At 41.3% G+C, this 18,938-nt stretch overlaps 1 protein-coding gene across 1 annotated transcript in view; it reads left to right on the top strand.

The window, feature by feature from the left end:
• Positions 1 to 18,938, top strand: part of USP37 (ubiquitin specific peptidase 37) — a 52,712-nt gene that overhangs the window by 23,103 nt on the left and 10,671 nt on the right. Inside the window, exons 11-19 of the mRNA XM_074967025.1 lie at positions 433 to 556; positions 861 to 1,066; positions 2,206 to 2,323; positions 3,735 to 3,814; positions 6,683 to 6,847; positions 9,073 to 9,138; positions 10,762 to 10,912; positions 15,170 to 15,425; positions 17,537 to 17,703. Of these exons, the coding sequence (XP_074823126.1) occupies positions 433 to 556; positions 861 to 1,066; positions 2,206 to 2,323; positions 3,735 to 3,814; positions 6,683 to 6,847; positions 9,073 to 9,138; positions 10,762 to 10,912; positions 15,170 to 15,425; positions 17,537 to 17,703 (1,333 nt within the window). The remainder of the gene's footprint in view (positions 1 to 432; positions 557 to 860; positions 1,067 to 2,205; positions 2,324 to 3,734; positions 3,815 to 6,682; positions 6,848 to 9,072; positions 9,139 to 10,761; positions 10,913 to 15,169; positions 15,426 to 17,536; positions 17,704 to 18,938) is intronic.

Below are 18,938 nucleotides of genomic sequence, written 5' to 3'. Positions count from 1 at the left end.
AAGCTATATGTTGCAACTTCTTGCATTGCAAAAAGAAATAAGACTTGCAGCTGGGTGGAGTGTAATTTATAAAAGTGTTTATTGTCCATAAGAATTAGGGTTAATTATTTATCTGTTTATTTTAATGGGATGTTATTTCATAAGAGATTTTACATAACATATTTTGTTATTGTGCTCTTTACATTGGAGGAATTTTTAAATGCCAAGTCCCACTGAAATGATGGCATCAGGAGTTAAGTTTTAAAACACTTGGAATCTGAGAGGGTGGGGACAGTTTGTGAGGTGTTATACAAGATGAACCCCTCTGCCTCATCCTCTAATGGAAAACAGACTTGGCAAACGTTTTTAGAGAGAAATCTTCAGGTTTTACACTACCTACCATAAGATTTGGAAAGCCAGCCAACCAACCTTTCACTGCATTAATTTCTCCAGACGCTTTGCCCATCTGCTTGCAAAAAAGGATGTTTGCAGCCCTGAGGTAAAGAAAGAGCTGCTCAAGAAAGTGAAAAGTGCCATTTCAGCTACTGCAGAGAGATTCTCTGGTTACATGCAAAATGTAAGTGCTTTCTCTTCTACAAATTGCTTGTATGCTTTGTGCATTACCTCAGCAGTAGTCTGTTTGACTTAGTCTATGCCCATTGGAGTCAAATTGATACTGATTGAGCTGTTATTTGAATGGATGGCTCTTGTCCGTTTTGTGGTTATAACAGAACTTTTATGTGATCCTATATGAGACCATTGTATTCAGAGTTAGTCTGTGTGTTTTTTCTCTCATACACACACACACACGTATAGTAGAGAGATTGAAAGCAGGACATGCAGAGAATCATTCTAATCTAAAGTATTTACACCGTTTCTAGGATGCACATGAGTTTTTGAGCCAGTGTTTGGATCAGCTGAAGGAGGACATGGAAAAGTTAAACAAAACTTGGAAGAGTGAGCCAGCGTCTGGTGAAGATAACTCGCCGGGACGGGCCTCTGATGACATCTCAGCCACTAAAGTTTACACTTGTCCAGTTATCACTAACTTAGAGTTTGAGGTTCAACATTCTATCATATGTAAAATGTAAGTATTTTTGAGAGAGACAATACTTTTGAAGTCGAAGAAGTAAAAGTTCTGCGGGTGGAAGGAGAGTATTTTCATATTCTGTGATCTTATTCATCCACAAACCAACTGCCACATGTAGTACTAAGCAGTTTCCTTCTTTTCCTGCGTATGATATAAGCAGAAATGAAAACTTTCCAGGTGCTTGAAACTGTCTGCACAGGAGGATTAAGTGTAGTCACAGGGTAAACCCTCACACTACACTGCTCTTTACTGTAACATATTCGCCAAGCAGTCTGCTAGCTTTTAAATCTGTTTTTGCAAGAAAAAGGCCTTGGTTTCAGTGTAGGTGTTTTTTTTGCTTTCCCATCCATGCCCTCTAGACAAGATCAGGGCTTTACAGCAGCAAAGGGCTTGTTCCCAGAAGTGGGCAGGTCACGTTTTCTCTGTCATTCTCCCAGTGGTTTCTTCCAGGGAATAGCAGCTCTCCTGTGGCTCCATAAGGAGCTATGCCAGCAGAGGCTACACAAGGATGTGTTGAGTAAGCACATCTACCTGGTCATTCACCTCTATGGCCAGTGCCACATACATTTGGTACTGTGCTGGTGTTAATCATGTCATCATTCTAGACAACTGTTGTTATGTGTGTGTCATATTGTGCTCTTAAAAGCTGTATGATACTACTTGGGTCCAGTTTTTATATCCTGAAATGAAATTAAGGTTTTTAAAGGTGTGCAAATATTAGTATTTCATTTTTTTAAAAAATCAGATTTCCTTTTGCTCCCTTGTGATGTTGGGCTGACTCCTTTCGTCCTGAGAGGGATGATGCAGATTGGAGGGCTTTTAGCTATACCACCAGGCCTGTTGACTTTCCCATATGACAGATCCTTTGACCACTCCAAAGTACTTCTTAGAGATCTGGTTCATGTTTGCTCTCAAACTATTACTCACAGGAATTATTTCTTTAAATCATGAAAATACTGAACCCAAGTCCCAAAATTAAAGCGTAAGTTCAGTCAGTGAGAGACTTCATCATCTTGATGAGTTAAAATGGGCTCGGTATGTCAACATGCATAAAGTTACTGTGAAATAAACCATATAAACTATGATGATTTCCCAGCATACGTATAGGCAAAATCACATGTGCTTTTTTGTTGTAGGTGTGGTGAAACAGTCACTAAACGAGAACAGTTTAATGATCTTTCCATTGATCTTCCCCGAAGAAAGAAATTACTTCCTTCTCGATCCATCCAGGATTCCCTTGATCTCTTTTTCAGGGTACATAATGCTTATTTATTACTATTCACCTCTCTCTCTCTCTCTCACACACACACACACACACCCCCACCCCACATCAATATATATTGAGTAACAGAACTCGATTTTGTATATTACCATGCAATGAGAGGGGTAGTCTTACAATGCATTTTACTGGATATTTATAGCAGGGGTTGTAGGCATATGAACTGTCCAACCTTCAAATACTTTGTAGAGATTGTGTGCAAACAATACACTAATGCTTTTAATATTAAAATATGGTGTAGACACAAACTGATCCTCACAATGCTCCTGGGATGTACATGTTTTACTGTTTCTTAAATAGGGAGATTGAGGCGCAGAAGAATTTTGTAAATCCTAGAGAAGAGTCCACCTCAGATGGGATTAGAACTCATAAATTGTTGGTTCTCAATCCTGTGCTCGTGTGGTTGGACAACTAGTCTGTCTCTTTAAATCAGTACAGAGACCAGAGGCCATATATATCTGTTTAAAATATCTAGATACATGCACAGTAAATAGACCTCCAACATGAGCTTGTTTAAAACTGGAGATAAATATTTCCTGTACAATTCATAGTATTGCATTTTAGTAAGAGTCCCCTCTGAAATCAAAACTGATCAGTAGTAAGATTTTTTTTTTTTTTTTTTAAATCTGTGAAATCTGCCATGGTCCCTTTTATATACACTGGTCTTCATTTTATTTTGATACACTGATTGGAAACATGGACTTATCCTTTCTAAGGCTGAACAATAAGCCCATTGCTTATGCTTGAGGTACAGACTTCCATCCTTAGTTGAAGAGTAGTGGCATGTTTTGACCCCTGGTTTATAGAAATGAATTATATAAACAGTGGACAATGTCTAAATATTGCTGCTGTTGTATGCTTACTCCTCGCATGCTGCTTTTCATCTCCTCTAGCTGTCTGTGCTTGAAAATTCTGTTTAACTGTGATACATCAGTAATGATCCCAGAGGCAGAGGGCCTTTCAGGAGAAAAAAAATAGGAGCTTTGGACTAAAGATATGGAGAATTAAATGTTGTCCAGTAAGGGCTATGAAAAGCTACATGGTAGATGTTTCTGAGAGGAAAAGCTGAAGGTCTTGCAAAACTACTGTCCTCTCCTTTTGAGTACTAATCTTTCTTTGCCCTCTCTATTTTCTAGCTCTGTTTTTTCCAGATTTGGAAAAAACAGTTTCTCCCTAACTAATTCCACCTGTCTTAACTGACAGATCTTCAGTTGTGAGCTTATTTCTTGTTCTTATCTGATTCCTTTTTTGGTATGTCATGTTGAAATAAGTCAGTTAAGAAATAGATGACTGCCCCCTTCAGAAAAACACTGGACTGAAAAAGGCCATCTGCTTTCAATGGAGATCTGGTTGAGTCATCCTTATATTTTGCTTTGTCTTTAATAGGCAGAGGAGATTGAGTATTCTTGTGAGAAGTGTAATGGAAAGTCTGCTGTTGTTACACACAAATTCAATAGGCTTCCCAGGTAAGGGTAAAATCCTACTCTGGTGCTTTCCCAAAAACCATGTCATAAAAGCAGATAAACATATTGGTACATAGGACAGCGTGGAAGAGCAGGGCTAAAGTGATGAAGAGGATGAAGAGTGAAATGGTAGATGTAATTAGAGGATTGTACGCATCATTGCTTCTGTATGCAGAGCTCATTGTACACACCAGGGGAGTCTGACATTCCTCCATTCCCTCCCCACCCCCCAGCTTCTTGTGGACCACCATTCCATCTCCCTCTATTTCAGGGCTCCCTGCAACCCCTCTCCCTTACTTCATGCTGGGGCCCTATCCTTCATTTCCACGGCATCCAGTGTATGCCCCTGTTCACCGTGTCTGCCACATGCCCGGGTCTTTCTGTGCCCCCATATCATTGTGTCCCATTCTCCTCCCCTGAATCAGGGGCTCTGAATGCCCCCCCCATCATTCCTCCCCTCCACCACATGCCTGCGGTGCTGTGCTCTGATGTCTCCTTCCCCCATTCTCCTCCCCATGCCTGTGGCTCTGTGCATTCCTCCCTCCCCCCATTATTTATTTCGGGGTACAGTGTACAATGGGGACTATATTGGCATAGCTACAGTGCCTTAGCTTTGCTGGCATAACCCCGTAGTGTTAGACACAGCTACACCAACAGTAGCTACAGAAGCATTATTCCATCGACCTAGCTTTGTCTTACACTAGGGGAGTTAAATTGCACAGCTGCATCACTCAGGGATGTGGATTTTTCACATGCCTGAGCAATGTAGCTATGTTGACCTAAATTTTAAGTGTAGACCAGGCCTGGGAGATAAGTCATACATGTTATCAACATTTTAAACTCATTTGGGAAGGAGGGCAAGGCTGAGATGGGCAGTGGGGTGAGAATTATGCTGGAACTTGTTAATGGCTGCCATCAACTGATTCTTTGATCTACAGATTATGGTAGACCTGGCTGAAGCTGATACATGTGCTAGCCACATACCTGGGGCTCCAAGCAGTTCCCACTTTCCCCTTTCGGTTTTCTGATTTTTCACTAAAATCAATAGGATTCTGTCCACTAATGCCTAAAACATTCCCTGAAACTTTGGAATAGATCAAATGTGGTGTTCAAAAGTTACCACATTACACCCAGACTGACAGAGAAATGCCGTTGAGTTCAATGAAGGACCTCACTTTGCGTGGCCAACCATCCCTTTCACCTTGGTGCTTGCTGTCTTTCTATATCACAGTGAGTATAGTGGGGCTGCAAGGAAGAGTCCAGAGAGGTTTCTCCCCTATATACCCTTCCTTCCGGAAAGTCAGAGCTTGCACTGTCTCCTAATAAGGATCAGATCTTTCCCGTTTGTGAAGAGAGGTTTATAGCTGCCAGCTTTGTTCTAAAGAAAGAGCAGAATATCTGGGTGGTAGCTGAGAGGCTAGACAGGCTGATATCATTAGAAATACACAGTACTCTTGAAGCAGTACTGATAGTGTGCTTGGTACTTATAATCGCGTAGATGGAATCATTACATAGATTGTAAGCTCTTTGGGGCAGGGATCATCTTGTCATGGTGTAAGTTTTACAGTACCTAGCGTAATGGAGCGTGGGGTCCCTAATTTGGACCCTTTGGTGATACCATCATTCAAGTAATACCACGTGGTCCCTGCCCAGTCTAAATAAACACAAAATGCAGTGCAAGAGGGAAGGCTCACCACACAGTGAATATTTGTAAGGTTGGTGGTAATTTCATGAACAAAAGTTGTAGAAGTTAGGTAAAGCTTATGACTAATAAAAAAAAACCAAAAACAAAAAACCCTCTGCCCAGTTTGTGTTAGTGATTGCTCTTCCTCCTCTAGGATGCTTGATTTTCAGGGCCAACCAGTCTAAGGCCATGTCTACACTTACCAGTAGATTGGCATTGCTGCGATCAATGCAGCAGGGGTCTATTTAGCGGGTCTGGTGAAGACCTGTTAGGTCGATGGCAAAGCACTCTGCTATCGACTCCGGTGCTGCAACGTCCTGAGAAGAGTAATGTAAGTCGGTGAGAGAGCGTGTCTCATTGACACAGCCGTGTAGACACTGCGGTAAATTGACCTAAGCTACGTCAACTTCAGTTACGTTATTCACGTAACTGGAGTAGCGTAACTTAGGTCGACGTACCGAGGTTGTATAGACAAGGCCTAAGTGTTGTTCAACATGTACGTTAAGCCAGTAGGGGATATCTTGAGGGAATATGCTGATGACACTGGTCTATGATCATTATACTTGGCTCTGTTTCCTCACTGGAAGCAATCAGAGTTATTTTCTAGCTCTCTCCTTAGCTGGTAGAAATGAGGACCGGTATAAAAGCCATTTGGCATAAGCTCATCCTGGACAAGAACAAAATGATGTTGATTGAATCGGGAAGTCTCTTGAGTTGACAAAGTCTGATTGCTCCATCGGAGCAGGATGTCTGCCTATTGTTAAAATGGTCTGCAACTTCAGGGTCTTGCTAGATAGAAGCAGTAACCAGAACTGTCTCCTGAGAGGATCAGGCTGAGAGCATATTACACCTGTGCTCTTCATTATGAACTAGCAGCCAGTAAATACCCAAATTAAGTTCAGGGGACAGTTTACTGTCTACAGAACCCGAAGTGCCTTAGCTCCCAGAACCCTGCGGGACCACATCTCGTCAAGCTCACTACACAACTAACTGTTAATGCAACCAAACATCTGTTGTCAGAAAGCCAAGAGGTAGAAAACTTTTTTTCTAAAAATAAAATGTATTTGAAACTGAGGTGACTATTTTGTGGGTAAAGCAAGCTTGGTTTTGAATGTGTTTATTTACTGGCTGCTGTCTTTGGTTTTGAACTTAATGCAGTTATTTTTGCCTTGCCTTCTATCTTTCAGGGTCCTGATTCTTCATCTGAAACGATACAGCTTCAATGTGGCACTTTCTCTCAATCACAAAGTTGGGCAGCAGGTGGTTATCCCGAGATATTTGACCCTGTTATCTCATTGTACAGAAAGCACTCGGCCCCCGCTTACTCTGGGATGGAGTGCGCATTCTGCAGTGTAAGTGTGAAGTGCAGAATTTATCACAGTTATCTATTTATGGGTATTAAGTCCATGTATATGGCACATGGGAGGGGATGGTATCAAATGTTACATATCAGATCTACTCTAGAGAGAGTCATATTAATAAGACATTTAAAAATTGCTCCTGTCCCCTCAAAGGTCATTGTGATTCCCTTTACGAAATTAAAAGCCAAGTCTTTCATCTGCTGCATTAATCCATAATGATACCAATATGAGACAATGTGTGGGGAAGGAGGATTACATCTCATGATGTAAGAATGGCGGGAGCTCCTTTGCTTTGAGATGTGTAAAACTAGACAGGACAATATCTAGAGAACACTCTGTAAGGAACAACTCTTGCCCTAACCCTTGCGGCATGGACTGTTAGAATTTACCAAGGGAAGTTCCCTGAGAGTCCATAATTCAGCTTTATTTCCAATACAAGTACTAGAATGATTGAGCTTTCATTTCATATTTGGTACACCATGATAGCTCTTACATTAAGATATAACTTCATACCTTTTCACTGCTGATCTTCCCCTGCATCCTTTGCTGTGCTGTCCTGTCCATTAATTTATGTATAGGTTTTTCTATGGTGCTTGTCACCACAGTATCTAGTACCTCACACAATGAATTTGTCCTCACAACAGCCCAATGAAGGAAGGAAGTATTACTTAAGAATGGCTATACTTGGTCAGACCTAACGGTCCATCTAGCCCAGTATCCCGTCTCTGACAGTGGCCGGGACCTGATGCTTCAGAAGGAATGAACAGAACAGGGCAGTCTTTAGTGACCCATCCCGTGTCATCCAGTCCCAGTTTCTGGCAGTTGGAAGTTTAGGGACACCTGGAGCATGGGGTTGTGTGCCTGACCGAATGGGCTAATAGCCACTGATGGACCTATTCTCCAGGAACTTATCTCATTCTTTTTTGAACCCAGTTATTCTTTTGGCCTTCACAACATCCCATGGCAATGTGTTCCACAGGCTGCCAGTTCGATGTATGAAGAAGTCCTTCCTTTAAACCTGCTGCCTGTTAATTTCTTTGGTGACCTCTAGTTCTGGTGTGATGTGAAGGGGTAAATTCCACGTCCCTAGTCACTTTCTCCACACACCCGTCATGATTTTATAGACCTCCATCACATTCCCCCTTCGTTGTCCCTTTTCCAAGCTGAACAGTCCCAGTCTTTTTAATCTTGCCTCACATGGAAGCTGTTCCGTACGCCTAATAATTTCCGTTGCCCTTCAGTACCTTTTCCAATTCTAATATATCTGTTTTGAGATTGGGTGACCAGAATTGCATGCGGCTTTCCAAGTGTGGGGTACCATGGCTTCTCATTTTTACAGATGGCAGACTGAGGCACAGAGTATCGTGCCCAGGGTCACATAGGAAGTGGGGCAGACCAAGGAACAAAACCAAGGTCTCTTGTGTTCCGGTCCAGTGCCCTAACTGCAATAGCATAGTGAGTTAGGATGTGTCTGGCATGTTCAGCAGGATGGCACATGTGTTCTTTATGCTTAGTTTTGAATGAGGGTTTTCAACAGTATATTTTTGTAATTGAAAACTTTACTTTTGTAAAGAAAGAAAGGAGAAAAACGCTTTAAAGGGTCAGATTTGTAAGTGGTTTGTAATGGAACCTGAATGTTCTCAGTCTTAATCTATCCTCCCGGCGAGCAGTAGGGGGTGACACACGGTGAGCTGGATGCAGCAGTCTTGGGTTTGGAGAGGAAGTCGGCTGTGTGGATTGGAAGGGATTGCTACAACAGCAGCCAGGTGGTGGGTATGATAAGAGTTGATGGAATTGAGGGACCCGAGATGAGGGTCAGGTGGATCAGAAAGCTAGTGTGGCAGTTGTATTGGTGAAAACGTGGGCCAGGTAGGGAGCTGGTAAAGCCGCCAGGGCAGGTTGTGGGAGAGCAGATCATGAGTTGGCAGTAGGAGCTGGAAAGATGGTAGGAGTGCTGCAAGCTTTCAAACTGAGAGCTGTCCTAGGGTGTGCCACTAAGAGGAGAATCAAGTTGAAAGGGCTAATTATTTTTATGAACCGCTTTTGTATATTCATAGCATAGAATTCTTACTCTAAATCTCTGTGATTAACCAATACAAACAGGTATTCTCCTTATGGCTTTTTTGGCCATGGGCTGGCATGCAGTAGCCCATGAGTAAAATGCACATTTTTTTCAGAATATAACTGTGGCAATAAATGCTTTGTTCTCTTTATAGTTCTCGACCATTGAAAGCTTCCCAAATGGTGAATTCCTGTACTGTAAGCACTTCCACACCTTGTAGGTAAGTTGTAATTCTGAAATGTCCTTGATTTGGGGCAGTTCTCTGAAGAACTTTTGAACATTTAAATAAAAGTCTTGCCTTTCTCTCCCACTTTTGTCTTCCTTTACCATTTTTACTCCTTGTTGATTTTTGTGTTACGAATTACTGTCTCTACAATGTTTTTCATGCTCCAGAGTTGTCTTGAAATTGCGTATCCAATGGCATAAATATTAAGGACACTTTTAGTGTTCACACAGCCCAAATCACATCTTTCAGCATTTCTCTTATAAGCCTGTTTTCTGAGGTTTATAATTATAACACAGACTAGATTTTTTTCAGTATTAAAACCTACAGTAGCAAGGAAAACTGAACTTGGTTTATATGGACTCTTTGATAGTTCGACTCCTCTTATGAACTGGTTGTAACCATAACTGCGAACAAGCTGGTTTGTAAGTCGTTTACCAGAGAAGCAAAATAGTCTCTTATTCCAAGAGCTAGCTCTTTTCTCTGTTCTTATGTTTTGCGCACCAGAGTTGGTTCAGGAAGAGTCATTTAATCTTAGGCTTTATTTGTGGGGGGTAAAGGGACATTGTTTTTACACTTCTTTTTGAGAGGCCAGCTCCTGAGAAACAGTGATAAATGTAATGTAGCGTTGGATAACTTTACGCTGCATAAAAGTGAAGACACTGGAGGATGCATGTAGAGAGCACAGGTTTCTTAACCCAGTGGTTCTCAACCGGGGGTACATGTACCCCTGGGGGTATGCAGAGGTCTTCCACGAAGTACATCAACTCATCTAGAGATTTGCCTAGTTTTACAAGTCTACATAAAAAGCACTAGTGAAGTCAGTACAAACTAAAATTTCATACAGTGACTGGTTTATATTGCTCTATATACGATACACTGAAATGTAAGTACCATATTTATATTCCAATGTTTTATAATTACATGATAAAAATGAGAAAATTAGCAATTTGTCAGTAATAGTGTGCTGGGACACTTTTTTGTATTTTTTGGTCTGATTTTGTAAGCAAGTTGTTTTTTAGTGAGGTGAAACTTGGGGGTATGCAAGACAAATCAGCCTGCTGAAAGGGGTACAATATCTGGAAAGGTTGAGAGCCGCTGTTTTAACCTATAGAAAGTGCTTTTATTTTTCACCTTCGTGAGCCCTCCTTGCTTTTGGTTTTAATAAAAAGGCCAAATGGGAAAACTATTACACGTGTGAAATTTTGTCCTGCCAACACTATTTATGATCTATACAACTTGATTTCAGAGAATAATTAAAGTGTTTAAGTAAATTTCCCAAATTAAACAGCATATAATAATGTGTTCTGTACTCTAATGGAGTCCACTTAAGTGAATGTTCACAGAATGTTGTCCATGCACTGTAAATACCTAAACGCAGAAGTGCAGGGAAGTTCTTTTAATGAATACCTGGTAAAGGAATACAGTAACTTCCAATGCACCAGTAGGTAAGCTAGGATGGAAAATTGATTTGCTAAGTAAATAGATTTTAAATATAGGAAACTGGAGTCTCTTCTAAATTTGCGTAACTGCCTACCTGTTACACTCAAATTTCCTTTTTTAAAAGTTTAACAGGTTTCTACAGTGCTAGGAAATTATAGTTGTATTTTTAATTTTCAGAAAGTATACATTCAAATCTAAGAGCTCTGTGGCACTCTATGTGGATTCAGATAGTGAGGATGAGCCATTGAAACGGTCTGTTGCTCACAGTCAAAGATTGTGTGATGTACAGAGCAGAGAACAGCAGCAACAGCAAGAAGAGCCTGAAAAGGTAAAAGATTCTTTCCTCTCTGTAGGATTTACAATACATTGTGCATTTTCTGTTATTGAGAGGGGAAAACATACCCTTTCACACGGAAAAAATCCCTTACATGTTTGTGTCTGGGCTGTCAGAGTCTATCAGACTGTGAATAAAACAGATGTAAATACAAGATTGGTTCATAATTAGCACAATTATGCTGAAGGGGACTGCTTTGCCAGGCCATCTGATTGACCTCTCTATGTGTTGGCTTGGGATCCCATTGGCAGCAGAGGTATTTGTATTAGTACTGCACTGAAGTCTTTAGCTTAGGTGTGTCAGCTGCACAACTGTTTTACTATTCAGTCCTTAGCGGGTATTTGAATTGCCTTCTCTTGAAGCTGCTCCCTGACTGAAATAGGATGAAAGTCAGTCACTGGTAATAATTATCCAGTAAAATTCTTTGTTTAAATCTGGGGGCCAGGGTATGCATTGAGGATGGGGAAGAAAAATAATAACGTACAATTGGAATGAGTTTGTGGACCCCCAAGTTAAGTGTTTTGGACTTTGGGTCTCTTAGCTGATTGAAAAGTAAAGCTGTCAGTCTCTGGTGATAAGTGCTTAGAAATGTTTAGAGACCTAGTTTCTGGTATGGGGGCATAATTCAATACGTTCTGCCTGTGAGGTCTGTTGTGGCAGATGTTGGCTGCATCCAAAGAAGCTTCTTGCCTGTACAATGGCATTGTAAGTGCAGTAGAACGGAGATGAATCAGGATTGTATGGGAGGGGAATGACATCCTAGAATGGCAAGTAAGACAAACTTTGAGGGTTCTACTTTGCATCTGCCTTAACTGATAAGAGTGCTTCCATTTGCACTCTCCTTTAGGGATGGGTGAGAAAGATGGCAGTGCTGTTGTTGCAAAAATGGAGTAATGCAGCCAATTTATGTGAATAGCAAATCAATCAGATCTAGTCTTCCAGGATTGCTGTGGGGCTGAGTTGAGTAGTTATACTGTTGGTTTGCTCGTATGTAACCATATGCATTGGTGGTCATAAGAACAGCCCTACTGGATCAGACCCAAGGTCCATCCAGCCCAGTGTCCTGTCTGCCGACAGTGGCCAATGCCAGGTGCTTCAGAGGGAATGAACAGAACAGTCAATCATCAAGTGATCCATCCCTGGTCGTCCATTCGCAGCTTCTGGCAAACAGAGGCTTTGGACACCATCCCTGCCCATCTTGGCTATTAGCCATTGATGGACCTATCCTCCATGAACTTATGTAGTTCATTTTTGAAGCCTGTTATAGTCTTGGCCTTCACAACATCCTCTGGCAAAGAGTTCCACAGGTTGACAGTGCGCTGTGTGAAAAAATACTTCCTTCTGTTTTGAACCTGCTGCCTGTTAGTTTCATTTGGTGACCATTAGTTCTTGTGTTAGGAGGAGGAGTAAATAACACGTCCTTATCTCCTTTCTCTACACCAGTCATGATTTTATAGACCTCTATCATATCTCCCCTTAGCTGTCTCTTTTTCAAGCTGAAAAGTCCCACTCTTATTAATCTCTCCTCATATGGAAGCTGTTCCATAACCCTGATAATTTTTGTTGCCCTTTTCTGAACCTTTTCCAATTCCAATATATCTTTTGTTAGATGGGGCAACCACATCTGTATGCAGTATTCAAGATAAGGGCCTACCATGTATTTATATAGAGGCAATATGATATTTTCTGTCTTATTATCTATCCCTTTCTTAATGATTCTTAGCATTCTGTTAGCTTTTTTGACTGCCACTGCACATGGAGTGGATGTTTTCAGAGAACTATCCACCATGACTCCAAGATCTCTTTCTTGAGTGGTAACAGCTAATTTAGACCCCATCATTTTATATGTATAGTTGGGATTATGTTTTCCAACATGCATTACTTTGCATTTATCAACATTGAATTTCATCTGCCATTTTGTTGCCAAGTCACCCAGTTTTGCGAGATCCTTTTGTAGCAATTGGCAATCTGCCTGGGACTTAACTATCTTGAGTAGTTTTGTATCATCTGCAGATTTTGCCACCTCATTGTTTACCCCTTTTTCCAGATCATTTATGAATATGTTGAATAGGACTAGTCCCAGTATAGACCCCTGGGGGACACCACTATTTACCTCTCTCCATTCTGAAAACTGACCTTTTATTCCTACCCTGTGTGTCCTATCTTTTAACCAGTTACCAGTCCATGAGAGCACCTTTCTTCTTATCCCATGACTGCTTACTTTGCTTAAGAGCCTTTGGTGAGGGACCTTGTCAAAGGCTTTCTGAAAATGTAAGTACGCTATATCCACTGGATTCCCCTTGTCCACATGCTTGTTGACACCCTCAAATAATTCTAGTAGATTGGTGAGGCATGATTTCTCTTTACAAAAACCATGTTGACTCTTCCTCAACAAAGTATGTTCATCTATCTGTCTGACAGTTTTGTTCTTTACTATAGTTTCAACCAGTTTGCCCGGTACTGAAGTCAGGCTTACCAGCCTGTAGTTGCCAGGATCACTTGTGGAGCCCTTTTTAAAAATTAGCATCACATTAGCTATCTTCCAGTCATTTGGTACAGAAGCTGATTTAAATGAAAGGTTACAGACTACAGTTAGTAGTGCTGCAAAATTTCATGTTTGAATTCCTTCAGAACTCTTGAGTGAATACCATCTGGTCCTGTAAAAGCGGCAAAGAGTCCTGTGGCACCTTATAGACTAACAGACGTATTGGAGCATGAGCTTTCGTGGGTGAATACCCACTTCGTCGGATGCATGTCATCACCCATGAAAGCTCGTGCTCCAATATGTCTGTTAGTCTATAAGGTGCCACAGGACTCTTTGCCGCTTTTACAGATCCAGACTAACACGGCTACTCCTCTGAAGCTTGACATCTGGTCCTGGTGACTTATTACTGTTTATCAATTTGTTCCAACATCTCCTCTAATAACACATCAATCTGGGGCAGTTCCTCAGATTTATCACCTAAAAAGAATGGCTCAGGTTTGGGAATCTCCCTCACATCCTCAGCTGTGAAGACAGATGCAAAGAATTCATTTAGTTTCTCCGCAATGGCCTTATTGTCCTTGAGTGCTCCTTTAGCATCACGATAGTCCAGTGGCTCCACTGGGTGGTTAGTGGGCTTCCTCCTTCTGATGTACTTAACATTTTTTTTGCTATTACTTTTGAATCTTTGGCTAGCTGGTCTTCAAATTCTTTTTTGTCCTACATGCATGAACCTGACCAACTACCAGTTATCACTATCTGGACCATCTCTTCTCTCTAGAATTTCACTCTCCTCTTTGAACTTCCTTTCCTATCCATGGTCTTGTGCCTGTGTCCTACAGCATCAGAGATGGAAATAATCTCTGGTCTGAGTGTGTGGTTATGTAACCGGTGTGGTGGTCAGTTTGTAGTCTCAGCAGCTTGTGTGTTCAGCTGAATGATAAGCACAAGCATAGAAGGCTATTGCAACAGTGGACAAGCTGGCTAACAGACCAGCAACATAAAGATACAGCGTTAGCCTGAGTTTTCCGGGTAGAGTTGACAGGCCTGTCTGTTGTGAAAGAACCATTTATTTTTCTTTTATGCATTGCTATTTGCTGCCCTGATCTTCAGATTTTGGCCTCTCTTGGTCATATCTCCTGAGACTGTCTAAAGCTCATTTGAGACACTGAGTTCTTTTCTCTTCTCTTCTCATCCTGGCCTAGGTTCAGTGGTTCTCTTTCCATCTTCCAGTTCAAGTTACGTTTATCTCTTGCAGCTGCTGTCCAGCTTCATTAATCACCTATTGGTGATGACTTTGCTACTTATATATGGAGGTTACCAGAGGGTGAGGGCTCACCACCACCTGAAAGGGTGTCACAAGGGGAAGGTGTGGTGATCACAGATGGAGAGAGAGCTGTAGCCTTGCACATCTTGCAAATCCTGGTGGTTGCAGATCAGTGGTTTTCAGCCTGTGATCTGCAGACCCCTAGGGATCTGCAGACTGTCTAACATTTTCAAAGGGATCCTCACATTGAAATTTTTTAGGGGTCCACAAATGTAAAAAGTTTGAAAACCACTGTGTAGATCTATTATTCAAAGTTAACGTTCGTCCCTAAAGACATATTGCATTGACTCTGTATATGTGAAGTGTATTTAGTATGGTTGACACCCAAACTCCCACTTTCTGACGGTTAACCCAAAAGAAATGTGCACAGTAAATGCAAACTGGATATGACACACCTTTAATTTTTTTTAAAGCCTTTTAGCCTGAATCCATTCATTTGTAGGGTTCAAAACGAAGTAAACCAGAGTGCGATAAATCTTCTGACTTGGGAAATGCTGGTTTCGATGGAATGAGCGAGGATGAGTTGCTAGCAGCTGTGTTAGAGATTAGCAAGAGGGAAGCCTCATTCTCTGTGAGCCATGATGAAGATAAACCGACAAGCAGCCCAGACACTGGTTTTGGAGAGGACGAGGTGCAGGAATTGCCAGAAAATCTGCAGTCTATAGAGATGGAGAAACCCAAATCAACTACAGAATCAGGTAGGATGAGAAGTAACTTTATCTTAACTGAACAGATTCTGTGGTGACTCAGAAGTTGGTATTTACAGCAGCAGATCAGAAATATATGAGGCATGAATTGCATGTGAGTGGATTGTAGGCCGTGTCTGATGTACATGGAGAAATATAAATATCAAGTTTTTCCTATCTTTAAAGCTTTTTGTTTATTTAATTTTGAAAATGTTCTAATATCAAACACTTGTAATATGGCTCTGCTAAACTTAGTCATCACCAACGTTTTGGTGATTTTTTCCATCTCCTGTTTAACAATCACCTCAGTCAATTCACTAACAAAAGAGTTTTACTCTTCCATATTCTGAGTACACTTTATTTTCTATAACTGTCTCCAAATCAGTTGCAATCCTGAGTTGCATAGTAGCAATATCCAAAGACAGTTGTTTTTGTGTATGATTAATACATTCAAAGGATAAGGCTAAAATCCCTCTGATGCATAGTGAAAAATAAGTAGAATTGTAATTAATTTGGCCTCATGAGTATACAATTTTAAAAAGTTTTTTTTCCCCCTAAAACAGTACTTTATATTTATGTAAATCCTTCAGAATAAGCCCAACACACTTTTACAGATTGTGGCCCCAAATCCCGCAAATGTGCTTAACTTTACCACTGTGAAGAAGCCCCATTGATTTGAGTGTGGGATAATTGGGTCTCAGCTTTTCTAGTTGGTTAACAGAAATTTTTAAAAGCTTGTAATTTGCTCATGCTACTCGCTTTGGATCAAATTATTTCCTAACTCCACTATCCTGAAAACGCAGTCAGATGAAGTTCCTTCTTTTCTTTTCTTTTCCTCTTAAGAGTTAAGAAATTAAATGCAAAAACCCTACTCTACTGAAGGTTGCAGTTAGCTCAAAATGTCAGGTACTGTCAAATGAAACTTCATGTCAGAAGTCAACACATGAAATAATTCACACAACCTTGTCTGCTCCCGTATACATACACACTGTGGTGCATTTTACACAATCACACTGAATTTCATGTACTTTCAATGCAGGTGGAGGGGGAGACCTACCTAGTTTAGATATGATGGAGGGCACACTTTCCCCACTCCTCCTCATAACTGAGCTGTGTAATAGCCAGAAACCTTGTGGAGTATTGCTCCTTATAATGAAAGTCTGAGTCACAGACTTAAAAAGTAGAGTTAAAAAATTCTATGTTTTGCTATTCATTTAAGAGGATTAGACAGAGCTGGGTTACAATCCTGACTCTGGTGGTCCTGCATTTTCAGGATGTTGCAGATGCTGGCATTTTGCTTCCTGTAATCCTCTGATAACTAATGAACAGATGTGGAAGTCTGCTTTTCCAATTCAAGGATGGGTTCACATTAAGATAGATGGCCTTGCTGGTTTTTTTAGGGGGATTCTGACCATTTACCTGTAGCCAATTGGGGGTTGAAAGTATGCTGCAAATAAGAGAGGTACATATAGTAATGGCAACAAATATTCCCTCCGTAAGCTTTGTAAAACAGCTTCTTTCCTCTTTCCATTGCACAGATCTTAAAGGTAAACAAACTACACAGTTGAAAATTACTTGTGCTTTTATACTACTTAAAAATCTGTAGATCATCTAGCTCTAAAGTGAAGCAAAAAAATGACAAACCGTAATAGCATTTAAGAGATTTTGCTGCTTCCCTCGGTCTTATTTAGAGGAAACATAGTGGGTTCAATTTTAGGTTTTTCTATGGTGCTGGCACCGTAGTATGTAAGCACTGTCTAAATCTATGTACTGTAACTCTGGCAAATGTCAGTTAGCTGAACTTGGGCCACAGTTGTGAAAGCCTAGCAGAATGGGACATGTTTGTTTAGGCAAAGGCTGCTGGTTTTAAATGAAAGCATAGAGTTTGGGGAGAGAGGGTTTTGATAAAACCTTGCTCAGTCCCAAACCTGTAAGATTTGTTATAACATTCCCCTCTCTCATCAAATCCTTAGGCATTCCTAAGGATTTATTAGTTATCCCTCTACCAGTAGATGCCACTGTGCTCCAAGGAGTTCAGGGGCATAAAGAGGACTTAGACTTGGACTTAGGACTTGGTAACAAACAAGGGACCAGAAAAGCATAAATGTCCTCTGCTTCCTCAGGTCCTGCCAATTTCACTGAGATAACTAAAGATTTTGATGAGAATAAGGAAAACAAAACTCCGGAAGGCTCCCAGGGGGAGGTTGACTGGCTGCAGCAGTACGATATGGAGCGAGAGCGGGAGGAACAAGAACTTCAGCAGGCACTGGCTCAGAGCCTCCAAGAACAAGTAAGAGCTAATACTCCCTTCCGTAAGTCATCTTTTCTAGCCTCAGAAACCAGATGGCAAAATAAAAGTTCACCCTGGGCTTGGACAATAATTGCATATTGTCTCTACTGCTAATATTTATCTTCTAGAAGAGACCAGTATGAAAAGCAGAAGATTATTCTAATTCACTAGCCAGTACAGTTGGTGAGATTAACTGTATTAATCACAGTTAGTGTAAACTTTGAAAATCACACCTAGATATTTAAAAGGTTCACCTATACAAAAAAAGGCAAAGCTGTTCCTCACCTAGTTATGTATTGAAATTTAACAAGCCTCACTCTTTAACTTCCGTACACCTCCCTAATTCATCCCCCACTTGAAGGCCTTGCAGTGTGTCCTGTCAAGAGACAGAGGGAGAAGCAGGTTCTAATGCAGATGACCATCCCCTCAGGCAACCATGCCAGGAGCTCTCTTTTTAAATCAGAACACGGTTAGCTCAAACTGTTCTTCTGACCTCAACTGCTGTGGTATCACATGAGGGATAAGGGCAGGTTTCTGAGATAATTAGGTCCCAAACCATTTAGGTTAATATTAGCACCTGGAATTACACCCTGAAACAAAGTGGGAGCTAGTGCAGATCACACTGCACTTCTGACCTGTGCTAAGCAAACACAGAGCTGCGTTATGCACTTGCTGCAGTTTTTGAATAGTCTTCAGTTCTAGCCCCATGTAGTCCATTCTTGGGGTTGCAAAGGCTAACTCAACCTTCTAGTCAAACACAAATGGGGACAGAAGTGCTACTGGCAAACCAGGCATCTGCAAACATTTAGAGCTCTAACAGCCCCCCTGGGTTGCTAATGTGTTACACAAATACTGGGCAGACTGCTCGTCTCCCCTTCATGCACACAAACGTTGAGGGGAGCAGAACTGTTCAGCAGCACCCCATGGCCAGGACTGCAGCCACCCCCGCACCTTGTTCCCTGTTGTCTTGGGCCCCTCAGCTATGCAGGGAGCCCCCTGCAGCCCTGCTGTCAGTGCTGCCCTAACTCCAGCCCTGTCCTGTCCTGCCCTTCATTTCCAGCAACTGCATAGGTGTTGGAAGTAGGGGTGCTGCTGCGCCCCCTGGCTTGAAGTGGTTTCCATGATACGCAGGGTTTACAGTTTGATTCAATGGCACTCAGCACCCCCACTATGCAAATTGTTCCAGCACTATTGAGCAGATGTGAAAATAAAACATTTTAAATATTAAAAACAAT

Source organism: Natator depressus, chromosome 11, assembly GCF_965152275.1.
Source record: "Natator depressus isolate rNatDep1 chromosome 11, rNatDep2.hap1, whole genome shotgun sequence".
Classification (NCBI taxonomy): domain Eukaryota; kingdom Metazoa; phylum Chordata; order Testudines; family Cheloniidae; genus Natator; species Natator depressus.
The sequence above is the reverse complement of the archived record's forward strand: the minus strand, read 5'-3'. Positions and strand labels throughout refer to the sequence as shown.